Source organism: Chiloscyllium plagiosum, chromosome 23 (genome assembly GCF_004010195.1).
Source record: "Chiloscyllium plagiosum isolate BGI_BamShark_2017 chromosome 23, ASM401019v2, whole genome shotgun sequence".
NCBI classification, from domain to species: Eukaryota; Metazoa; Chordata; class Chondrichthyes; order Orectolobiformes; family Hemiscylliidae; genus Chiloscyllium; species Chiloscyllium plagiosum.
The window spans coordinates 51,904,708-51,931,573 of NC_057732.1; the positions used below are offsets into that span (position 1 = coordinate 51,904,708).

The 26,866-nt window shown below is 39.0% G+C and overlaps 1 protein-coding gene across 4 annotated transcripts in view; it reads left to right on the forward strand.

The window, feature by feature from the left end:
• mcm10 (minichromosome maintenance 10 replication initiation factor) overlaps positions 1-26,866 on the forward strand; it is a 62,833-nt gene that overhangs the window by 29,404 nt on the left and 6,563 nt on the right. For 3 of the 4 annotated variants that reach the window (XM_043714166.1, XM_043714164.1, XM_043714165.1), the window contains 9 exons: positions 14-210; positions 3,675-3,772; positions 4,865-4,981; positions 5,198-5,324; positions 5,853-6,081; positions 7,317-7,461; positions 13,686-13,804; positions 17,076-17,189; positions 25,742-25,887. In XM_043714166.1, coding sequence (XP_043570101.1) covers positions 14-210; positions 3,675-3,772; positions 4,865-4,981; positions 5,198-5,324; positions 5,853-6,081; positions 7,317-7,461; positions 13,686-13,804; positions 17,076-17,189; positions 25,742-25,887 — 1,292 coding nt within the window. Of the gene's footprint in view, positions 1-13; positions 211-3,674; positions 3,773-4,864; positions 4,982-5,197; positions 5,325-5,852; positions 6,082-7,316; positions 7,462-13,685; positions 13,805-17,075; positions 17,190-25,741; positions 25,888-26,866 lie in introns of those variants that run through there. The other variant, XM_043714167.1, reaches the window with a different exon arrangement.

Sequence of the window (26,866 nt, forward strand, 5' to 3'; positions counted from 1 at the left end):
CTTTGTTTTTCAGATGGACTGTGAATACTGTGAGTACCATGTCAAAGCCCAGTACAAGAAGCTTAGTGCAAAGCGAGCTGACTTGCAATCCAGCTTCTCTGGCCGTGCTCCTAACAAAATGCATGGCAAGGGTGGCAGTCTGAAAGAGAGGCTGTGCCAACAGGGTTTCCACTATGGAGGAGTGACATCAGCATCATATGCAGCCTCAGTGTAAGAAACTACTTCTCACAATACAGTTGATTTCTACATTAAATATTTGTTTGAACAATGATTTATTTCGCTGGATGAATTAAAATGGGGATCTGTGCTGGTTGGACTCATACCTGGCACAGAATTAGATAATTGTATTTGATAGATATCTATTGGATGTCCATGACAGCTTGACAGGAGGTCCTCAGAATAGTTTTCGAGGCCAAACCAACTTCAGCCATTTCATCAATGACCTTCCTTTACCGACATAAGATCAGAAGTAGGGATGTTTGCTGATTTTTATACAATGTTTAGCATCATTTACAACTCCTCAGGTGCTGAAGCAGTCTGTGTCCAAATGCAGCAAGACCTGGACAACATCCAGGTTATGGTCTGACAAGTTGTAAGTAACATTCACACCACACAAGTGCTTGGCAATGACCATCTCCAACAGACAGCATCTATCATACCTTGGCATTCAATAGTGTGGCCCTCACTGAATTCTCCACTATCAACATCTTGGGAGTTACCCCTGACCCAAAAGTGAACTGGACCAGCCATATCAATACTCCGGTTGTACATCAGAGACTAGGAATCCTGTAGCCAATAACTGAAGTCCTGACTCCCTGAAACTTGTCCATCATATGCTATGCAGAAGTCATGATGGAATACTGCCCACTTACCTGGGTGATTGCAGCTTCAACAAAACTCGAGCTTTTTTTTTGATTCACTTATGGGACACGGGTTCCTCTGGCTGGGCCAGCGTTTATTGTCCATCCCTAATTACCCAGAGGGTAGTTAAGAGGCATTTACATTGCTATGGGTCTGGAGCCACATATAGGTCAGACCAGGTAAGGATGGCAGATTTCCTTCCCTAAAGGACATTAGTGAACCAGATTTTTTTCTGACAGTTGACAATGATTTCATGGTCATCATTACATTCCTGATTCAAGATTCTTTATTGAATTCAAATCCCACCATCTGCCATGGCAGGATTTGAACCCGAGTCTCCAGAACATTAGCTGAATTTCTGTAAGAAATAGTTGAGCGATAATACCATTAGGCCATCGTGTTCCTGTTGTTTGAGGCTTAACACCATCCAGGACAAAGCAGCCTGCTTCATTGGCTCTTTCCACCACCGATGCAGAGCAGCAGCATGTCCCATTAACAAAATAAACTGTCAAAATTCACGAAGGCTCCTTAAACAGCACCTTCTCATTACATGACCACTACAGTCGTGAAGGACAAGCAGATCGTGAAGCAGATAAATGGGAACACCACCACTTTGCAAATTGTGCTACAAACTATTCCCCATCCAATCCTCGAACTCCCCCCTGCACACTATTGTGGGGGTACCTACCCCAAATGGACTATTACAGTTGAATGCAGCTCACCACAATTTTCTCGAGGGCAATTAGGATGGACAGTAAACTCTGGTCCAGCCGTTAACACCCAAATCTCTTGAATGAATTAAAACAAATATACTGCATGAACTGGGCGAAGGATGGACAATACAATTTGGCCTTGTCAACGATAACCATATGCTGTAAATTAATTTTTAAAATCATACAATCAAGTTGATTAGCTGATGTATGTGCTGCAATGTTTTTAGTTTGCTGTAGGGAGAACAAGAACATGAAAAATGAGTGAGAAAAGACCATAAAGTCTGGCTCATCAAGGTGCTACACAACAAGTTGTACGATTTCTATCCTCCTAAACTATCCAAACACCACAACCCCACCTAAAAAAAATTTTAAAAGGCCTGCAATGTCTTATGATGTATTTGATGTCAAATTCTGTTTGATAATGCTCTAATGTGGTGCCTTATTTTGTTAAAGGCACTACATATATGTAAGGCATTGTGGCAGGCCCCTCAGGAACAATTTGGTAATACCCCTCCCACATCCTAATGGTTTCTAACCGACCTGTTCAAAAATGTTATTACACACCTCTGGAGCAGTTGGGCCTTGAACCCTGACCTCCGAGCTCAGACGCAGGGACGTTACATTGTACCACAAAATCCCTGTTTCTCACATTCTAAATGATTGCAACTCCCCATTAAGACGCATAAAGTCCTCATAATTGTTAGTAACTTGACAGGTTATTGTTTGTAGCTAAAAGCTATAAGCTATCCAGTCATTCCAGAGCCTTCCAGCTCAGCGAGCAACTCTACATCCAGATCCAGAGTCATTATTTATTTATATTGATCTTTCAGAGGATTGCAACTGAGGGGAAAAAATGTCGATTGTCTTTATCTGTGTTATACCTACACGTGTTAAATGTGTGTCCTCTAACTCTACAATCTCAAGTAATCTTGGTGTCCATGTACACAGATCTCTGAAAGTTGCCACCCAGATAAATAGTGCAGTGAAGAAGGCATATGGCGTACTGGCTTTTATTGGTAGAGGAATTGAGTTCTGGAGCCCTGAGGTCATGTTGCAGTTGTATAAGACTCTGGTGCGGCCGCATCTGGAGTATTGTGTGCAGTTTTGGTCGCCATACTAAAGGTAGGATGTGGAGGCACTGGAACGGGTGCAGAGGAGGTTTACCAGGATGTGCCTGGTATGGTAGGAAGATCGTATGACAAAAGGCTGAGGCACTTGGGGCTGTTTTCATTGGAGAAAAGAAGGTTTAGGGGTGACTTGATAGAGGTGTAAAAGATGATTAGGGATTTAGATAGGGTTGACCATGAGAACCTTTTTCCACGTATGGAGTCAGCTATTACGAGGGGGCATAGCTTTAAATTAAGGGGTGGTAGGTATAGGACAGATGTTAGGGGTAGATTCTTTACTCAGTGAGTCGTGAGTTCATGGAATGCCCTGCCAGTACCAGTGGTAGACTCTCCCTCTTTATGGGCATTTAAACGGGCATTGGATAGGCATATGGAGGATAGTGGGCTAGTGTAGGTTAGGTGGGCTTGGATCGGCGCAACATCGAGGGCCAAAGGGCAATCCTTTCAGCGAGCCAATAGGTTTTATTTCCTTTCCTGAACTGAAGACGATAACACAGGTGTCAGAGCAGACAGCAACTTTCTTATGTCTCCCTTGATGATGGCTGTTAGGCCATTTAGCATTGTAATTTCACTGAATATCAGCATGGATGCTGTCCACAAAGTGTCACCAAATATGATCAAGTTCTGCAAACTCTTTGCAACCAAAGCACTTTGAGGCAAATTGTGATGTCCTGAATGCTTCTGTCTAACTGTCAGCAGCTACCTAAATGTTTGCAGGAACTACAATTTGAGATCCTCTAGTTTGTTTAATCCATACCCTTAAGCATTAGCATTGCATTAAATTTTTAATAATAAATGCAGTTGAAGCCATATTCAGCATCTTTTTAATGTGATCTGTCCATACCCCAAAGGGGAAGTAAAAGCAAATCTGTAGTTGATAAAGAGTGCAATGTTAAATGCTTTTTAAGGTCACAAGTGTATTTTTGTTTTACTTTCAAGTTTTTTACAGTTGACTTTTTTTTTGTTTTTGCAGAAGAGCAGCAGGTCCTAAGAAAAGTGTTCAGACGACCCTGACACACATGGTCGTGAAAGGAGCAGATGATATTGTCAGAGAAACTAAGAGAAAGATCGGTAATATGTGATAGAATTGCTTTTTGTGGTATGATGTAATACTACAAAGGGCATGGCACTCTTGCAAGAGGGGAACTTAATGTATGCTTTCCAGAAATAGAGAGCAAAAATAAGCTGCAATACGTTTACTCTCCAAGAGGGGATAATCCCCTTTTGGGTAACTTCTGGAAGCACTGTGTCTGAACTCTATGATATGAACATTATAATCAATACAAAGAATGCAACAGTTCAGGGAGAAGGTCCACTAACAATTTTCAGAGCAAATAAGGTGCTGTTTTTCAGCTGTGACGTTTAATAAAGGCCTTGCCTGCCTCCCCAGGTAGGTGCTACAGATCCACAGCACTACTTTGATGAAGAGCAGGGGAGTTCTGCCTCAGTCCTAACCAAATATTTATCCCTCAATAGACATCACTAGTCATCATCTCATTTCTGTTGATGGGAATTTGCTGTCTGCAAATTGGGACGATAACTCAACCTTGCCAGTAACACCGACATCTGAGAATAAACAGTTCTTATTTTAATCAATAACCTCTCTAGCCAGAAAAAGTCCTGTTTGCAAAAGATGACAATTTTTTTAAAATGCATTATGTATACATTGATTGTAGCTTGTATTGTGAATCATACCTGTATCATATCATGTCTAGTTGTTCCATAAAAGTATCCACAATTTCTGTTTGCAAGTAAATCTATTACGGAAGATCTTTGGCAGAAGGAAGAAATTATGCTTTTGCAAGAACCTTGTTCCAATGACACTTAGCACCCATCATAGCCAAAGATATCCAAACTTAATCAAGGTTAATATGTTGAGTTACTTACATCAAAAGAATGAATTAAACCAGGAGTAAGACTGAGAGTGCAATTTTTTGAGCAAAATGCAAGTGAACTGAATGTTCCAAATCCAGACAAGGCTTCAGGAGAGAGCTGAGAGAATTAGACATTTAAAAACTGAATTGGGAAGTATGCAAGAGTTTGGGGAAATTGATTTTTTTTCAAAATCTTATAAAACACTTCAATGTTCAGTGTTATTTTGATGTTTTAAAGTGTAAATGATATATCTGAATTGTCACTAATAAATTTTCTGTGGAATTCCAGCAATTGCAAATGGGAAAGTCGTGTCAGGCTGCTCAGAAGATTTTAAGGATTTAATGGAAATGCCTACAGTTGGAGCCCTTAACTTAAAGAAACACTTAAGCAAGGTGCCTATGAAAGGTCAGCTTGCCATATTTATTCTTCTTTTAACAAAACTTTCTTGTCTGAAAAGGTCAGCCATCTACTTCCCCCCCCCCCCCCCCCCCCATGCCTGTCAACATTGTAGTTGTACTTACACCAGATGCAACACAGCAGTTCAAGAAGGCAGTTGACAAACTTTAAACAATCATATAACCTGTTGGGCAAGTTATTATTCATTGTTACTTGATTTTTCAGGTGGACCAGTTAACAATGCACAGTCAGGACCTCCCATCCTGTCAATATCTGCTTCTGAGCTATTAAAGCAGCAAAAACGAAAACTGTTAGAATCACGTAAGAAGAAAACAGAAGAATTACAAAAAAGGTGATGTTGATAGGTCAGTGGTTGGCCTGAGCAATATAAATTATACATTTATATGTTAGCTAGCTTTGTCTTCTGAACGTATTAAATGCAAATCAAAATTTATGGTAAAAATTTTGGTATATTGAAAAATGTCGGGATGTAATAATGAGTTACAGCAGTGTGGTGATTTTAGATGGAAAATTCTTCGTTTTTTTTGAGTGGCTGTTATAGATTACTCCATTACTTAACAAATATCACAGTGTGCCGAACACAGTTAGCTAATTTTCTTAATTTTATCAATCAAAGTGAAGTACATACAGGGGAAGGGCATTGATTGGATTCTTACCTTTGCACATAATGATATTTATTGATTCAAGGGTTGAATGGCATCAGGAAATATATATGTGTAATGTTTCACTCTGTGAATAAATCTGTCCTAGTAGTAATGACTGGCTTTGGATTCTTCCTTCCTCAACTAGCCATCAAGACTATAACTAAGTTTTATTATGATAACAAAACTTACAATCCTAACAGAACTTCTTCGTGTAGGTTTATGCAGAGCACAAGTGAAAGTACCAGTCATATATCTGGGCCTGGAGGATTGTCGTCTCTCTCATCACCCAAAGTTGGAACAGAATTTCCCAGGGAGCAGAAATTGACAGCATCACCACAGACACCTAAACTAGGCAGGGGCTTTGCTGAAGGGGAGGATATCCTATTTTTTGATATACCACCACCTTCAGCACCAAAACTGAGCCCCACTGCAGATTCTAAAAAGGTAAATTCTGCTACTTATGTGCACTTGGAAGTGGATTACTCCCACTGTTGTTATGCATCAGAAATCAGACCTTGTTGCTGAAAATTGTTGCCATAGTGTCTTTTGAAAATATGTATTTATTTTAAATGATTGGTTATCTGACATCTTCTTTCAATTTAGGAAATAGCATGACTAATTCATATACTGTTTTTTAAATTCTGAGCATTTCCAATATCAAACATGGCATGAATGCAGTTTAAACATATTTTTCTCTGACAGTAGAAATTAGAGTCAGAACCTTCATCTAATGTTTGTGGGGGGGCTTTTTCTTTGATGTTATCTAGATTGCATACTCTTTTGCGCTGACTTCATCATGAAGTTAAAAATCACACAACACCAGGTTATAGTCCAACAGGTTTAATTGGAAGCACACTAGCTTTCGGAGCAACGCTTTGTACACCCCAGTCCAACACCGGCATCTCCAAATCATGTCATCATGAATGCATGGCTGGTTTACTGGAAATCTAACTTATAAGACACATGATCTCTCTTGTTCCTCTCATTTGCCTGCCTTTATTTCCCTATCCAACATTTCTTGATTTTGAAAATTTCCCTTAATTTCAGTAATGTTAGTCCGAATAAAATATGTGAATATTGGAGGTTCCCCAAATGAAATACTGAACTGAAACGTATTAATGGTGGGCCCCAGTTTTATCCCTGTTCAGTGTAATTTAAATTAGCGGATCACAGCCTGGTGTAATTACCCACAAAGCTCCTGGATGGAAACAGCAGCCATGAAACCTGCTGTTGATAGTTATCTAAGAATTCATTTTGGATAGAGTGTGCACAAGGATTGGGATTAACTGTGATGTTGTTCTGACTCCACAAAGAGTACTAATGAAGAATGCTATTTTAGCACAACTTATATCCAAGACAAATTGATCCCTTCAGGAAGGGATTAAAAATTGAAGGTTAAAGTAATGAGTGCACTTTTGATTGTAAGTCATTAGCTACTAGTGCAAGTAGCTACTATTTTCTCCATGCCCCATAACATACAGCTTCCAACTAAAATGGGAAAAAATTGACTCGCCCTCCCCATGCCTGATTCTTTTCTCATCTTACATCTGCCAGCCTGCTTACTGACCTGTCCATGCAAAAGAGTTAGATACAAGTCTTTGATTGAACTTTCAATTTGCATTCTAGTCACTAAGACAAACAACAAATATCACTAGATTCCACTTTGTTACGTTTTCTAGGTGGCAGCTATTGTTAAACTACGTAAAAAAGGTGAAATTCTAACAAAGGAGGACCCCAACTGTGTGAAGAGGAAACTGCCCAACACAGGAGAGATGCCTGCAAGGATATTGGAGCGTATAGAGAAAAATCTTTCTTCCATACCTGGTGAGTTGTAGCTGAGAGACGTCCAGAGTTTGTTGTCCATTATCCTTCGATTTCTTTTCAGAATAGTCAAAATGAAGAATATAGCAAAGTTCTTTTGCTCTGCCAGCTCCTGATGGGTTTTCTAGCATTTAATATTTTCACTCTAGTATTTCAGTTTTTTTTTTAGCCAACTTTTTTTTAGTAGAAAACATACTTGAAATTGCCAGATGTTATTGGTGGAACTGGGCTTATCATGGGAAGTAAATGCATTTTTAAAGAAAAAAACATTCACACAGCTATGGAGAAAGAGTGGGACTGATGGGGTTTATGTTCAAAAAAAGCTGACAGAAAAGAAATGGACCTCAAAAGCGAGATGATAGTATAATCCTAATGTCACTCTACAGGCACAGATTTGAATTTTACAATAACAGGTGGTGGAATTTAAATCCAAACAATAAATCTGGAATATAAAGCTATTGTTAGTAATAGTGAGCATAACATCATCGATGGTCATACAAACCCACCTGGTTCACTAATATCCTTTAGGGAAGGCAATCTGCTGGCCTACATGTGACTCCAGGGCCACAGCAATGTGGATGAATGTAGCATGCCATTGATTTCATTGTTCATTAGGGATGAACAACAAATGCTGACCTTGCCAACCATGTCCATGCTCTGTGAAAGAATAAAGAGTTTTAAGAATAGTCCCCTGCAATGCTGTATGATTCAAAACTAATTTTATATTGGAGTTTGACATGGAGAAGATAAGACTGACTTAAGTAGTTAACAACTCAGATTAAATCACAAGCTAGCTGACTTTAACTGTGAGTTTGGTCTTCAATTCATATTCCGATCCTAAGTCATCAATTTGTCTTGAATTTAACTTCTTGCTGAAAGGTCTTTCTTCATCTATCAGTAATCTTAGCGAAGGCAGAAGATCATCTCAGTACCATGAAGAATCTGTGATAATAAATGTAGTCTAGTTAGCTTACATTGAATATTTTGCTATGGTAAAGCAGAAGAAAATATTGACACCCTTCCCTTGAAATATATTTTCAATTTAATCTGTTCATTTTTGAATAAACTTTGTTTCCCAACCCAGTATCGATCTCTATTTCTTGCTACATCCATATTATCACTCGGAACCAGTTGAAAGTTGGTAAACAACAGCCATTTGAGATTTTAAGCCATACTTCATACCAGTAAATGTGGTGCCAAATGCAATGGGGAAGAATTGTTAAAAGTAATAGTGGTCCAAAATTACCAGATAAATGGGCTACTATTAGACAAACAAGTATTTAATAGCCTGTGTGAGAAAGCAAGCACTGAGATTCCAAAGCAAATTAAAATGCCACTAAGGGGGAAAACTAGCTCAAAACTGCAATAAATTGTTTCTTCATAATTCCTGTAATTATAAGAAATTTTCTCAGCACTGCCTTACATTCTTGTCAAATCACTTTTCTTCACCCTTAATTGTACTGACTGCTACCTACCAAATCTACACTCCTTTCAATCGGTCCTAATCCTGACCATCAAATCAAAGTAATTCAATCGTGAGAGTCATCTCAGGCTATACTGTAGATTTTGTAAGTTGTTCAGGAACAGAAAAGTTGGAAAGTTACCATTGCGTTGCTGTAATCACCACCCTCATTGTTCCAACAAGAGCAATGCAATATATTTTATATATATTCTCACAAACTTTGAATATTTTATATAACACTTCCATAACACTATGTCCCTGGAAGTGTTATAAAGCAAGGTATGAGAAGACAATATTGAGTCAGGCGGGCCAAAATATAGGTTTTAAGGAGCATCTTAAAAGATAAACAAGTATAGTGGAGCTGAGGTAGATTACAGAGATAGGGATTACAGTATAAACCTATTAATACTTTTATGATTCTGCCCATGGCAAATTTGCATTCTAAACATTCATAACTTGAGAAACATTGTCTAGACTAGGTACCTTTTTGGTCAGTATATAAATACCAAAAATCTAGCCACTATCCAAATAGAACTGAATCTACATGCTTTGCTTCTAGCTTTGGACAAAACATCAAGGTAGAAAACCAGATTTGTATTTTACATACTATGTATCTGCATCCAAATATCATGGTACAGTGTGCAGCCCTAAAATGTGTTGGAAAGTGATAAATGTTGAATTACAAAAAGATAATAATAGAATTGATAATTTGGTCATACAAAACCTATACATTGTTTGAAAGAGTTATGAAGTCAAAGTTCTTCAACTTGCACTGGTCAGGATTGAAATACAAGAAACCAAATTTGGAAAGGGAACAAAAATGTATACAGCATGAGAATGGGGTTCTGATTGGTTGGCATGGAGATGCAAAGGGGACTGTTAACTGTCAATTTTAGTTTGCTGATTAAGCTCAGACCATGTAGATAGACACTGATTTGTTAGGTTATTGCTATGGAGTATGCAGCAGAGATTGACCATCCCTATAACCCTTTCCTCATTGAAAAAACTGCAGTAATAGACAAATACGACAAAGAAAGGGTCATGTGCGAATATATGCAGCTTCTAGCACCATCTGTGGTGTAATTCCAAGCAAAGTCGGAATTATTTATTGAATGCCGTCCAATAGCAGAATAAAATCTACATCACAATAACAGAAAGAAGAAATACGAATTTGTTTTCAAAGTATTTAGTGTTTGGGGGAGTCGAGAGAAAGTGGAAAAAAAAAGTTAATCTTGTTTTTCTTGGCCATGTCCATACCACATCAGTTTTGTGAGAAGCCGTAGCGGCGTGCCGCATGTATAATGTTGCTAACCTCAAGTACGGAGCCACATCAACAATGCCGTACTCTTACTGATGGAAGAAACCACTAAAGTAAATATTGCTCAAGGGTTCACTCTACTCATGGGTAATTGAATGTTTCCATTTCCCAAGTCAATCTTCTTTTAATTCCAATGTTTTAGAATGTTCACAATAACCATTGGCATCATCTGAGGTATTATGAATCATGCTAATTATAGAGATGACAATTTATTTATTGTGTTACAATTACTATGAAACTAAGTTCGGCAAAACTGAAGTGTATCTAAAAGTAACTAGTTACAATGCCTGCTGTCTTCCAATTTTCCTAAAAGAATAGTGGTACTCACCAAATAATGAAGTAGTATCCTGCTGGGGCTTGACATTTGACTTTTTCCCCCACTCCAGTTTTTATTTGCACTGTATGTAGCTACATTGGAAGATTACAAAATATTTCTGTTCCAAGCAAGAAGTGTGTATTCTAACATCTGCTGTATTGGTGAAAGCAATGCTAAAATAAATAAATAATATTTGCTTCTGGGCAGGAGTTAATTTCATGCCTGAATGCTCATGTACATTTATGTTTTCACTGCTATCTCAGTTGTTTGTTGATATTCACCCATTTTATCTGAATCTTCTTATTGAACTGCTCATTATGCTCTAAGAAGCTTTAATGTAGTTACAAACTGAAAAGCTTCTTAACAAGTGATGGAAATTATATTTTTAAGATATTCATGGAAATTGAATATTCTGTTTTCTGTAACTTAAATAGTTCAGATTCTTTTTGTGCGCTGAGCTGTTTTGATTGGTGTAGCACGTGCTTCAAATTACATTGCTTTGCATTGGAAGTATGTCCCCAAGCTGTTTATCTTTACATCTGTCTTTTCTCCTGTTCCTCGTTTCTGATGGTTACTCCATGGACTCCTGTGGTTTGCTGTTTCTTTGTGTGGAATGACTGACCAGGAAACTCCTGTTTTCACGTCCAGCCATTGGGCATGTGGAAACATTTGCAGGATGAACATCAATCTGTCTGGCCTGGTTACAAACGCACCTTATGTGGCCAATAGACCTAGTGTGCATCATGAACCCAAAGCATCTTGCTCAGATGCAGGAAAGCTACTCACTGTGCCATGTGGCTTCCCTGTTTATTTGCAGAAATTTGCTAAAATGCATTTAATTGAACTCCAAAATATGATTGCAGTGCAAATCAGCCGTGTATATCACTGCCTCAACTAATCAGCCCTTGGGGGTGAAGGCACTGGTGGGGAGGTAGTTCAAAACAAATGTGTGGATTTTCAGGGCATATGAGATATCAGGAAGTAAAGTCATTCATGTCTCAAGAAACCTCTATAAACTTCTACTGTCCCATGAAAGAACTGACATTTGCTGGGAGATGCAAGCAAAGTATTCCTAACTGTGCTTTAAAACAGCACAGGATATTTACAAGGCTTTTGAAAAAATTTGACCTTGGATATGAGCTTGCTGGCGAGGCCAGCATTTATTGCTCATTCCTAAAGGGTCTGGAGAAATTGATGGTGAGCTGCTTTCTTGAACCGTCGCATAGGAACAAGAGTGGACCATTCAGCTTTTTGCATCTGTTATATCAATCACTTAGATCATGGTCGGTAGTCTAACTCAATTCCACTTTGCTGCACCACTTCCATGTCCCTTGATATCATTAGTCTTGTGAAATCTAGCAATCTCCATCTTGAATATACTGAATGTTTGAATCTCTACAGTAGAGAATTTAAAAGATTCACCACCCGCTAAGTTAAGAAATTCACCCCCATCTCAGTCTTAAAATTCTTGCCTCTTTTTTAGAAATTATGTCTCCTGGTTCTAGAGTCATCAGCTGGGGGAAGCATGCTATCCACATCCACCCAGTCACACTCTGTAAGAATTTTATAATTTTCAATGCAATCACCTCTCATACATCAAACTGGTAGAGATTACAAGCACAGTTGTTTCAGTATCCTCCTCAGAAGACATTCTGGCCATCCCAAGGATTAATTTGGTGAACCTCCATTGTTCTCCTTTTAGGGCAAGTATATGCTTCTTTGGAAAATGATATCAAAACAGTATACAGCAATCCAGATCCGGTCTCATCAAGGGCCTATACAATTGCACTAAGACATCTTTACGCTGAACTCTATTTCTAATTCTATTTCTTTACTTTTATACTCAAATCACCTTGCAATGAAGGCCAATGTACCATATGCTTTCCTAAGTATTTACTTTTGGAGTGTTGCAATTCTCCAAAAGCTTGTGATTTCAAATAAACCTATTGAACTATAAACTGGTATCACCTGACTTTCTGACCTTGTACACCCCAGTACAACACTGGCACCTCCACATCATAAATACTTGCAACATCTATATGCTAGCATTTAGTGATGTATAAACAAGGACACCAAGTCCAGGATGACAGCACTTTCCAAACTCTCTCCATCTAAGAAATGTTGTCCCTTTGTTTTTTTTTTCCACCAAAGCAGATAACTTCACACTTATGGAAATGAAATATAATATGAATATTCTTGCCCATTCTGTTACCCTGTCCATATAGTATCAGTGCACCCACAGTATTGGTGTTCCTAGCTTATAATTCAGTGACAATGAAGGAATCCTGATATGGTTTATGTTAGGATGATGTGTGGCTTGTAAGAAAATGGCAGGTTATGGGTTTCCTATTTATCTGCTGCCCTTCCTCTAGCGCTTTGAGGCCACGTGTTTGGAAGGTGCTGTTGAGGAATTTGGACAGGTTGATGCAGTACATCACTGCTACCACAGTGAGTTAGTGATGGAGGGAATGCCAGTCTAGTTGGCTGCTTTGTCTTGGATGGTGTTAAGCTCCTTTAGTGTTATTGGAGCTGAACTCATGCAGGCAAGTGGACAGTATTCCATTCCCTACTTGTACCTTGTCAGTGATGGGCAGGCTGTAGGGAGTCAGGTGATGATTTGTTGCAAATATTGTAACCTCTGGCTTGCTGTTTCAGCCACAATATTTCGCTGAATATAATCCAGTTCAATCTCTGGACAAGGGTAAGCCAACAGGATCTGATGATGGGGCATTCAGTGATCGTGATGCCATTGCATATGAAGAGGAGTTGGTTAGATTTTTTCATGCTGGAGATAGTCATTAGTTGGCTCTTGTCATAAATGTTGCTTACCACTTGCCGAAGCTTGTGTGTGTTGTGACAGACATCATCATAGATTCATAAAATACATTGGAATGAAGGCATTTATTTAAAGATAAATCAAAATTGTTCATGCCTCTGATAAATTGTTCCCAGCATCACAGAAACCTTTAGAGGTTTAATTAGCTATTTAGTATGTACTGGTCATATAATGTAAGTCTTCATAAATGAGGTAAGTAAATCTTACATTTTAAAACAGAAATTATTAACCTCTTTACGCATCTTTATGTGAGGCTTCTTAGTATCCAAACATCTTCAAAACTCTCTTTCTACAGGTGAGGGAAATGATGAACCAACTTTAAAGAAGCGCCATGAACAGCTGGAGTACCTGGACTCAGAAGAGTTTCAGAAAATACTGAATGCACGATCGAGACATGTTGGCGCAGTACAAGAGGTGCGACCAGTCTGTCTGTGTCTCTCCTGTCTAACTGCAGCACTGTACATTATGGAATGAGGCCAGTTGTGGTTTATGTTCAGGTCATGTTTTTCCTGTTAAAGCTCCACTAGCTAATCATATAATGGCAGTCTGTGTTCCACGCTAAAGAGACAGGGAACTTAATCATGTTTGCTTTTGCAACAAGACATTTATAATCTGGCACAGAAACACCATCTAACTCAGACGTTTTGCAGGCTATAAAATGTGCACATTGAGCAATTTCTTTTTGTCCTGTCTCTTTTGCCAATGTGTACACCAATTTCTGCCAGTCAACGTTGTTGTACTTCTATCTCTGAAGCTAAAAGTTCAGATCAGTCCTATAGAAAGGAAATATGGACGACGTATTTTAAGAACCTTATCATTTGTTAGTTGCAGACTTTTTCATACACATTTAAGTGAAGGGTCATGAAAAGTTCAGTTGTAATTCTGCCCAAAAGGTGTTCATAAACTTTAAAAGATTGTGGCACTTAGCTTAGCACAATAAAGATATCTTTTGGACTTTTTGTGACGGAAAACCGGAATGCATAGATTGAAAAGCAAGTAACGTCTTTGGGGTTGAAAGAATTTCTGTTTTCCTGATTAACAGATGTTCAGCAAAATAAAAACAAATACTGGAAATATGGGAGATATGAAATAAAAATGTAAAATGCTGGAAAAACTTAAAGATCTGGCAAAATCTGTGAAGAGAAGCAGAATTAATGTTTGAAATCCAATATGACCTTTTTTCACAAGAGACATATCAGACTTAAAATTAATTTTGTTTTCCTCTGGACATTCAGTAAGCCCCTGTATAATGTTGCTGTGTTTTATATTATTCCAATGCCAATGCTGCTCATTTAATGGGGCCTGCATTCTCATGAGTCACAAGATTTGGTTTCAAGTCATTTTACGTTACTATGAGGTTGGGACACATCACCCAATAGGCACTGTTTTGCTATGGTGATTGCTGGTCTCTAACCTCTTCTCCTTGACAGTGCAGCATTATCCCATTACACCATGGGAATGTCAGCCAAGATTCGTTGCTCAAGGTCTGCAATGGGACTTAGATTCATACAGCACAGAAACAAACCCTTCGGTCTAACCATAATCTCAACCTAATCTATTCCCATCTGTCTGCGCTTGGTCCATATACCTCCAAACAGTTCTTATTCATGTACTTATCCAAATGTCTTTTAAATATTGTAACTGTACCCCCATCCACCACTTCCTCTGGAAGCTCATTCCACATGCGAACCGCTTTCTTTGTAAATAAATTGCCCGTCATGTCTTTTTAAAATCTTTCTCCTTCTACCTTAAAATATGCCACCTAGTTTTGAATTCCTCCACACTGGGGAAAAGACATTGCCATACACCGTATCTATATTCCTCATGATTATATAAACCTCTAGAATGTCACTACTCAACCTCCTACACTCCAGTGGACAAAATTTCCAGTCTATCCAGGCTCTCCTTATAACTCAAACCCTCCATTCCTGGCAATATCCTGGTAACTTCTTTTGAATCCTCTCCAGCTTAATAATATCCATCCTATAACAGGGAGACCAGAACTGGACACAGTACTCCAGAAGCGGCCTCACCAATGTCATATACACCCTCAACCTAATGTCCTAACTCTGAAACTGAAAGACATGAGCAATGAAGGCAAGTGTGATAAATGCCTTCTTAACCATCTTATCTGTTTGTGATGCAAACTTCAAAGAATTATGTACCTGAATCCCAAGGATCTCTGTTCTAAAACACTACCCAGAACCCTACTTTTAATTGTATATGTTTGTTTTACCAAATGCAATACCTTCCCATTTATCTAAATGAAACTTCATCTGCCACTGTTCAGCCCATTAACCCAATTGATCAAGATCAAGAACCCCCCAACCACAAGGATGAACTCAGATTTCTCGAGTTTCCTCATTCCTGAAGAAGGGCTCATGCCCGAAACGTCGATTCTCCTGTTCCTTGGATGCTGCCTGACCTGCTGTGCTTTTCCAGCAACACATTTTCAGTTCTGATCAAGATCTCTGTAAATATTAGCCTCCTTCAGTGTCCACTATACCACCAATCTTGGTGTGATCTGCAAACATGCTAACGATGCTTCCTATATTCTCATCAAAATCATCTACATAAATGACAAAGGAAAGTGGACCCTACATTGATTCCTGTCAAAGGCCTCCAGTCCCAAAAACAGTCCTCCACCATCATTCTATCTCCTGCCATTAAGCCAATTTTGTATCCCATTGGCACACTCAATCTGAATCCCATGACTTGAGCCCACAACTTCCTTATTCCAAGGCAACAGGCTACCGATTGAATGGAGCTAGCACTGATCCATTGCTACTTGGTCACCACCTTTTGGATGGAGCATTAAACTAGCTCCCAACTAACCACTCTTTGAAGTGATTGTAAAAGATCCCTTTATACTATTTAGAGAAAAGCAGGGTTCCTTCTGGTGCCCTGACAAACATTTAGCTCTCAACGAAACCAGCAAAACCAACCATCACATTTAACTTTATTGCTTTTTACAGTACCTGGTGCACAAAATGGCTACCATGTATCCCCTAGGTTACAATAGTTCATCATTTCAAAGGTTTACTGACTGAAGTATTTTTTATATCCTGTGACCATAAAAAACACTGTAAATGAAAGGTTTTTTTTTTCTGTAAGTTAAATTTAAAGATATCAAAGCAATAATAGGTGATTAAATCCTTTTAATTTCCTGGGCTTCCTCCTGGGGAGGCAGTGGTATGGTGTCACTATCACCCAGGCTAATGCTTTGAGGACATGGGTTCAAATCTTACGATTGCAGATGGTGAAGTTGAATTCCACACAAATATGGAGTTTAAATAAAGCCAGTCTACTGGTGACCATTGTCAATTGTTGTCATAATTCCATTGGGTTCATTAATTGCATTTAGGAAAGGAAATCTGCCATCTTTACCGGGTAATACCAGATTCAGAGCAATATGGTCGACTCTTCATTGCCCTGTGGACAATTGGTGATGGGCAATAAATGATGACATAGCCCACAACCCATGAATAAATAAAATAATTGTAATCAGTCCTGCACTGGCTCATTTAAATACACAGTCTAATAAGCTATAGTTTTATGGAACATATTTATTAGTGTTTGTATTACAATTTGGTTATTCAGTAATTTTACTTGAACATGTATAGCTTAACAGAAATGCTAACTGTAATTTGGTATAAGGATTGAGAATTGTTGTATGTTTCAATAGGTAGAAGCCGAGCTTCAAGAGCAATACTTTGAGCCGCTAGTGAAAAAAGATCAAATGGAAGAAAAGATGAGAAACATCCTTGAATTGAAGTGCAGAGTGGTAAGCTGTAAAACGGTGAGTGAAATTAAGAGACCAATGAAGAATGTATGTGACCATTCTCTGGTCAGCGTCAAAGAACTCAATTGTATCCTGTGCTTCAAATTAAATGTTTCAATAGTATGATAAATTTGAGAGGCTGTGGTCTTGTATTGTTGATAAACAAGACATTTTGATGTAACTTTCCAACAGTCATGTTTTCTATAATGCACCAATTGTTTGGGTTAATGACTTGCCTGAATAAGACAAGTACTGGTTGACACATCTACTCCACTAATCTGCTTTACAACCACTAGCATTGCAACCTAAGATTTATGAAACACTATCCAAAGAATAGAGTATAGAAAGATTAAAGTAGATGGCATATAAAATAGATGAAAATCGAGCGGCACATTGGCTCAGTGTTTAGCACTGCTATCTTATGGCGCCAGGGACCGGGTTTGATTCCAGCCTGGGGTGACTATGTCTTCCTGTGTCTGCGTGGGTTTCCTCAGGGTGCTCCGGTTTCCTTCCGCAGTTCGAAGATGTGCAGGTTAGGTGAATTGGTCATGCTAAATTGCCCATAGTGTTCAGGGATGTGTAGGTTAGTTGAATTCATCTTGGGAAATGTAAAGTAATAGGGTAGGGGAATGGGTCTGACTGGGATACTCTTTGGAGAGTCGGTGTGAACTTGTTGGGCCAAATGGCCTGTTTCCACAGTGTAGGAATTATATGATTCAGATGAATGTTTCTTTAAGCTCAATTATCTTCACCTGTTTTCTTCTAAAATGCATTTCTTTTAACACCAGAGTTTAATAAACCAACTTTCAACGCAAGAGAATTGTAGGACTATTCCTATTCAGCAATAACCAATGTGCCCACTCTTATTTTGACTTGAGGCCCCAATTCTCTCAGTTGTATTCCAGAATTGAAGAATTCTTGGAAGATGTGGGAAATTGTGCACTTTGATGGGGGGAAAAAAAAACAAGCTGAATATTACTTAAGTGCAGAAAAAAAGTGAAGAGGCCACAGTACACAATGATTTGGGAATGCTGTGTGAATCACAAAATGTTAGCAAGTTCAGTTTATAACGAAGGCAAATGGAACAGTATGGCAAAATAAAATGGATTTTATTTTAAAGGAAATGGAATATAAAAGCAGGGAAATTTTGCTCGAACTAGACAAGACACTGGTCAGACCACAGCTGTACTTAAGGAAAGATTTTACTGCTATTGGAGGCAATCCAGAGAAGGTTCATTAGACTGATACTGGGTACGGGGGGGGGAACTATCTTATTAAGAGGAGTCAAGTAGTTGTGCCTATGTTCATTGGAATTTAAATGAATTGAAGGCGACTATTGGAGCGTTTTCCCAATGGGAAATGAAAACTCAGGAGGCAGGCAGGACTCGGGCAAGTGGAAGTTTATTCATGCAGAAACCAGTTAATGCTGGGAGCAAGCCAAAAGACCAACCTTGGAAGGGAGATCCATGACATGCTCAGTTTTTGTACACTTTCTGTTAACCATCACATACAACATGATCACTGTTTCTCCCCCTTACTTCGTATACCAAATCCAATGCAACACCTTATCAATAATAAGTATTCTTATGAACAACCCCCAGGTTCCCATGATCTTATGATGGTTATCAGACACTTCCGACCAGATATCCCAACCCAATCTAGTCACACCTGCCAGCATCTGGCCCATATCCTTCCAAACCCTTCCTATTTATTTACTCGTCCAGATGCCTTTTAAATGTTGCAATTGTACTAGCCTCCACCACTTCCTCTGGCAGCTCATTCCATACACGTACCACCTTCTGTGTGGAAAAACTTGCCTCTTGGGTCTCTTTTATATCTTTCCCCTCTCACCCTAAACCTATGCCTTCTAGTTCTGGACTCCCCCACCCCAAGGAAGAGACTTTGTTTCTTTACCCTATCAATGCCCCTCATGTTTTTATAAATCTCTATAAGGTCACCCCTCCGCTTCCGATGCTGCAGGGAAAACAGCCCCAAACTATTCAACCTCTCCTACTACACCTCCAATTTTGGTGTCATCTGCAAACTTACTAACTATGCCACTTATGCTCACATCCAAATCATTTATATAAATGATGAAAAGTAGTGGACCCAACACCAATTCTTGTGGCACTCCACTGGTCACAGGCCTCCAGTCTGAAAAATAATCCTCCACCACCACCCTCTATCTTCTACCTTTGAGCCAGTTCTGTATCAAATCCTCCAACCCTGGCAACATCCTTGTAAATCTTTTCTGAACCTTTTCAAGATTCACAACATCCTTCCGGCACGCAGTATTCCAAAAGTGACCTAACCAATGTCCTGTACTGCCTCAACATGACTTTCCTGTACTCAATACTCTAACCAATGAAGGAAAGCATATCAAATGCCTTCTTCACTATCCTATCTACCTGCGACTCCACTTTCAAGGAGCTATGAATCTGCATTCCAAGGTTTCTTTGTTCAGCAACACTCCCTAGGACCTTACCATTAAGTGTATAGCTCCTGCTAAAATTTGCTTTTCCAAAATGCAGCACCTTGCGTTTATCTAAATTAAACTCCATCTATCACTTCTCAGCCCATTGGCCCATCTGATCAAGATCCCATTGTAACCTACGGTAACCTTCTTCGCAGTCCACTATACCTCCAATTTTGGTGTCATCAGCAAACTTACTAACTATACCTCTTATGCTCACATCCGAGTCATTTATATAAATAACGATAAGTAGTGGACCCAGCACTGATCCTTGTGGCACTCCACTGGTCACAGGCCAATCTGAAAAACAACCCTCCACCACCACCCTCTGTCTTCTACCTTTGAGCCAGTTCTGTATCCAAATTGCTAGTTCTCCCTGAAGTCCATATAGATCAATTCCACCAATCTGCCTTTATCAATCCTCTTTGTTACTTCTTCAAAAAACTCAATCAAGTTTGTGAGACATGATTTCCCACACACAAAGCCATGTTGACTATCCCTAATCAATCCTTGCCTTTCCAAATACATGAACATCCTGTCCCACAGGATTCCCTCCAACAACTTGCCCACTGCTGACATCAGGCTCACTGGTCTGTAGTTCCCTGGCTTGTCCTTACCACCCTTCTTAAACAGCGGCACCACGTTAACCAACCTCCAATCTTCCAGCACCTCACGTGTGATTACCGATGATACAAATATCTCAACAAGGGGGCCTGCAATCACTTCCCTAGCTTCCCACAGTGTTCTTGGGTACACCTGATCAGCTCTTGGGAATTTATCCACTCTTATGCCTTTCAAGACATCCAGCACTTCCTCCTCTGTAATAATATGGACGTTTTTCAAGATGTTACCATCTATTTACCTACCTTCCATGTCCTTTTCCATAGTAAACACTGATGCAATATACTCATTTAGTATCTTACCCCATCTCCTGTGGTTCCTCACAAAGGCCGTCTTGCTGATCTTTGAGGGACCCTATTCTCTCTCTAGTTACCCTTTTGTCCTTAATGTGTTTGTAAAAACCCTTTGGATTCTCCTTAACTCTGTTTGCCAAAGCTATCTCATGTACCCTTTTTGCCGTCCTGATTTCTCTCTCAAGTGTACTCCTACTGCCTTTATACTCCTCTAAGGATTCACTCGATCTTTCCTGTCTATACCTGACATATGCTTCCTTCTTTTTCTTAACCAAACCCTCAATTTCTTTAGTCATCCAGCATTCCCTATACCTACCAGCCTTTCCTTTCACCCTAATAGGAATATTCTCTCTTTGGACTCTTGTTATCTCATTTCTGAAGGCTTCCCATTTTCTAGCCGTCCCCTTACCTGTGAACATCTGCCCCCCAATCAGCTTTTGCAAGTTCTTGCCTAATACTATCAAAATTGGCCTTTCTCCAATTTCGAACTTCAACTTTTAGATCTGGTCTATCCTTTTCCATCACTATCTTAAAAATAATAGAATTATGATTGCTAGCCCCAAAGTGCTCCCCCACTTACACCTCAGTCACCTGCCCTGCCTTATTTCCCAAAAGTATGCCAAGTTTTCTCTAATACGGACATCTACATATTGAATCAGAAAATTTTCCTGTACATACTTAACAAATTCCTCTCCATCTAAGCCCTTAACACTATAGCAGTCCCAGTCCATGTTTGGTAAGTTAAAATTCACTACCATAACCACCCTAATATTCTTACAGATAGCTGAGATGTCCTTCCAAGTTTGTTTCTCAATTTGCCCCTGACTATTAGAGGGTCTATAATACAAACCAAAAAGGTGATCATCCCTTTCTTATTTCTCAGTTCAACCCAAATAACTTCCCTGGATGTTCTCCCTCAGTACAACTATAACGCTATCCCTTATCAAAAATGCCACTCCCCCTCCTCTCTTGCCTTCCTTTCTGTCCTTTCTGTAGCATTTGTATCCTGGAACAGTCAGTCCTGTCCATCCATGAGCCACGTTTCTGCAATTGCTATCATATCCCAGTCCCATGTTCGTAACTATGCCCTGAGGTCATCTGCCTTCCCTGTTAGGCCTCTTGCATTGAAATAATTGCAGTTTAATTTGTCGGTCCTATCTTGTTTTCTGCTTTGACCCCTGCCTACCCTGATTGTTTGACTTGCTTCTTTTCTCAACTGTACCAGTCTCTGATTGATCTCTTCCCTCACTGGCTTCCCCACCACAGCTTTAATAGTTTAAATCCTCCTGAGCAGCTCTAGCAAATCTCACTGCCAGTATATTAGTCCCCTTCCAATTCAGGTGCACTCCTACAGCGACCTTATTGAAAAATACGAAATTCTTATGGAACTTGACAGCTTACATGCAGAGAAGTTATTTCCCCTTGTGGGAGAGTCAATACTAGGATATAATTTCAGAAAAATGAATTGCACGTTTAAGACAGAGGTGAGAAATCTCTTCTCTGAGGGTAATGAATCTGCGAATTCTTTACCGCAGAGGGCTATCAAGGCTGGGTCGTTAAGTATATTCAAGGCTCAGATAGACAGACATTTAAACTGGGAAGGAATCAAGGGCTATGGGGAAAAGGGAGGAAAGTAGAATTGAGGAAAATCAGATCCAGAAACTACTTAGAAGGTGCAGAGGCTACTTAATGGTTAGCACTGCTGCCTCACAGCGCCAGGGGCCCGGGTTCGTTTCCACCCTCTGGTGACTGTCTGTGTGGAGTTTGCACATTCTCCCCGTGTCTGCGTCGGTTTCCTCCAGGTGAACCGATTTCCTCCCATAATCCAAAGGTGTACAGGTTCGATGGGATTGGCCATGCTAAATTGTCCATAGTGTCCAGGGATGTGCAGGTTTGATGGGAAATGTTCTGTAGGTGAACTATGAAAAATGGATTGATAAAAGCTATAGCTTGTCAGTTTTAAATCAAAGACCCTTAAGAAAGCTTTTCAGGACCTATTTGGCATATGCACCTAGATCCTTAAGTAGAAATAATGATGATGTTATCAGCACACACAAGTATTAAAATGTAAGCCAGACAGAAACTAAAGCAGCCAATAGATATGTGAATCTTGGAAAATCATTACATCTAGTTTTCTTCTTAATGAAAGGACTATCTCAGATATCCAGATGTAGATAGAAACAAGGCAGCTGAGTACCAAGATGTCCATTTTTTTTCTCTTGGTTTATTCTATCTTGGCATTGGAATGATTACAAGCAAGTAACAGTTCATGTGAATGAAAGCAGAGATCCTGAGTTTCTAGCCTGGTTTGACTATGCAGAAGGGCACATGGCATCTTTTGTAGTTGGGCTATTCAAATAATAGTGAGGTTATGACTGGGCTAATTTGTTGCACAACACATGTACGGTCAGAGGAAGAAATCAAACTTTTTCTTTCTCTTTTATTTCTGACTTAATCTCATCCACTTGGTTAATTCTGCTCATCAATTCCATGTTCCACTTCCATCTTGCTTTAACAGATTTTATTACATCCACAAGATGGCCATAAATCTCAGAGCAAAGTTTGACACCACCCAACTTAAGATAGAATTAGACAGGTGACTGAAAGCTTGAGCAACCTGAAAGGGGAGAGAGTGGTTTAAGGAGTGAATTCCAGAGTTTACAGTTTAAGTTGCTGAAGACATGCCAGACAATGGTGTGACAGAGATACGTTGTGGTGGAAGCAGGGGTCACAAGAATGGAATTGAAGGAGCAGAGACCTCTTGAAGTATTGGGAAAAAAGCACAGCTGAAAATTAAACAAATGCTAAAAGACATATCAATTACATGATTTGTTCTTGGCTTCAAAATTTATCATACTGCAACTTTAAACTTAAAGCTGCATTTTTTTAGAATCATTAAAAACTAGATATAGGAAAATTCTGTGTTACTTGTGCTGTAATGTCATTAAAATATATAATGTTTTATATAGAGAATAGCACATGTTCAATTTAATCACTTGTTGCAGAAAATTATGCTTAATAGAGTTCAGATAAATTCCTTAACACTTTGAGGATAATGTTCTTAAATGAGAAAATAGTTTTCTCATACCTTCCTAGTAAGCATACTTGATCCAATGTCTTTTTTTTTAAAATAACCTTGTCTTGATCCAGATGGCTCTAATTGTAAACCTGATTTCCACTCATCCAACTGTGTTCATAATAAATTCCAATGTCTCATGTTTTTCAGCATTTTTGTGTCTCACTTTTCATACTAAACCGGACATTTTTAAAGTAATAAAAATGTGATAATAGGTTAAATCTGTTAGCAGAGAAGAAAACAAGGTTATGCAATCTATTTAAATTCTGGATAAGCAAGTGCTTGTGTAACCAATTGTTGAACTCTAATATTTTGATCCATGTTATGTGGAAATGAGACTTTTTTTTTAAATAGTAGGCCAGGTTAGAGTGGTCACACCAACAAAACTGTTGATTTATTCCCCATTGCATGTGCTGTTGAAGTCACCAAAGGCTGTAACCAATAAGGAATTATTGAATTGATTAGGTTAGATTCCCTACAGTGTGGAAACGGGTCCCTCGGCCCAACAAGTCCACACCAACCCTCCGAAGAGCGACCCACCCAGACCCATTCCCCTACATTTACCCCTGGTAACACCCAGAGGGAATGTGCAAACTCCACACAGACAGTTGCCCAACGTGGGAATTGAACTTGGGTCCCAGCGCTGTGAGGCAGCAATGCTAACCACTGTGCCACCCTGTAATACTTTCCCATTCTTTTTCTTAGGATTAAAAACCCTTGAGAGAGATAAATCTTGTTGAATGATGTGCATTTGGGTTTTTCATGGAAGAGATTCATATTTACTGCCTTAGTTTTCTAATGATTTGTAGCTTCCTTTTAAAATACCATGCATCTCTGCCAATCATTTATTTAACTACGAGTAAAATTTAAATTTGAGAGAGGGACCCATGAGGTTTTTTACTTCCTGATTTACTGTCTATGAAAATGCTTCCCTGATTGGCTGCTTATGTTGCTTGATAACATCACTGCTGCTAGATGACTCCAGATTCAAGCTGACAGCAGGAAAGGAGAAACCTACATTACAGGTGATTAGATCTTTGAGTATCTTTTTTTGAGGTCTGCAGCATATTACTTAGTCCTATTGCTGACCGCAAACTCGCGGCAATTAGTTTAGGATAAAGCAATTAATGTGAGGGAACTTGACAATGTGGTTGAGCTCAAAGACCCACTCAAATGCATGATATGTTAGTGTGGTACTTGTTTTTGGTATGAGCATGTTGAGGCATATGTTAACGTTGTTGGTATGTCATGGGAGTAATTATCCAGGGAATATTCAAATTCCATCCAGCCTTTAAAAGATTCTGTCAGTAAAAGGGATTATGAAATTGTCAGATTGTAATAAAAAATTTAGATGCTTCACACGTAGAAGGAAACCTATCTGATCTATTCTGTTCTATATGTAATTCCAATCCCACACCAATGTGTTTAAATCATGTGTCAAATTGCAGGAAGAAAAATAATTGAACCATCACCTGGCCTGTTTATCCAGCAACGCTGTGGTTGCATCTTCATAACATGGGCTGTAGGGATTCATGAAGATAGTATAACGCCCTTGGACAAATAAAGATGAGCAATAAATACATTGACACCAACATTCTAGAATGTTTTTTTAAAGTTGCACAATTGATTGATTTTATCATGAAAGAAATTATTTAATTGTTGACCTAAGTAGGTGCGATGAAGAGTCTTCCTTAAGTGTTTTGCTTTCGTAATTTTATCATGGTAAAACGTCTAATCTCATCAAAACTAAATTGAAATGTTGCCCTGCTTCAGAGCAAGGAATTCTGTTGTGAAAACAAAAAATGCTGGAAATCACGGCAGGTCAGGCAGCATTCATGGAGAGAGAGCAAACTAACGTTTTGAGTCCAGATGATTCTTCATCAGAGCTGCCTGTCAGAGGGTAGAGCAAAACTTCTTCAGGTTGGGCATTCCTTGAAGAGCTGCGGCAGTCAATTAAACACAATGTAGGAGCAAATTACTGCAGATTAGAATCTGTACTGAAAGCAAAAAATGCTGGAAATTTACAGTGGGTCAGAATTCTGTTATATCGTTTGTAATTGTTTATGGAAGTTTAAAGTAGTTAATAGATTGCTCACTTTTCTTGCAGTGCAGATATTCATATTACAAACCATTGGAGATGTGTGTGAGTGAAAACCATGATTACCATTGGCATGATGCAGTCAAACGCTTCTTTAAATGCCCATGTGGTAACAGAGCAATAGCCTTAACAAGATTACCAAAGAAAAGCTGCAGGTATGTTTGTGGTAGACCGGCAGTAGAGAAAAATTGAAATGTTCTGAAATTATCAGTTCAAGATCTCATTCTACTATAGTTGGACTTGGTTTAATGGCAACTTTAATCAGTGTATTACAAGTAATATATCATTAATAATAAAAATAGTATAATTCCAATGTTTGTAGTGGACCATTCAAAAGCTTCAAATACGGTCCAATTTCTCCATATCACTCCTGTCAGCTACACTGACATTAGAAGAGTGAAGGTGAAGACCACATTTATCCCTCTCAAGCTCAGTCTTTCAGTATGCTTGTTCTCCGAGTCCAGAATCCTCTTTGAATGTTCGTACTGTCTCTTTATTGAGTTGCCCAACAGATTATTCCAGTATTTACTGCCCTTTGCCCAACAAAGTATTTCTTAATACATAATCCTAACCAAACTTTTCTACTGTGAATATCACATTTATTCATCAATATGTGCCACCTTCACCTTAATTACATAAAAAAAGTTGTTCTTCATGATGTGCAATTGACTGTCGGTTATGAGTTCCAAGATTGGCTTATGCTTCTATTGCCTTTTACATTAAAACACATTGAGCTGAGTTCCTTAGAGCAATGCTTCTCAAACATTTTTCCATTGTCAGAAACAAAATCAGAAATTGCTGGAAAAACTCAGCAGGTCTGGCAGCATATGTGGAGAGAAAGCAGAGCTATAATTTCGTATTTATTGACACTTCTTAACTTCAGTTCTGAAAGTTTGGCAGAGGGTGTAGGTGCTGTTTGTGGGGAACAGAGTGGGATATCTCTCCCTCCCTTCACCAGCACCTCATCCAAGGCTATTAAAAGGCCCAGGGGGTATCAGGGATCACTTGGAAATATCTTGCAGTCATTACTGTTTTGGAGTTCACGCCCCCAAAATCTTAACTTGCAACTTCCACTTTGGGAAGCATCTGGTTTTAAGGTGAGTTAACACAGATTACATTACGGTCAAGTATAGA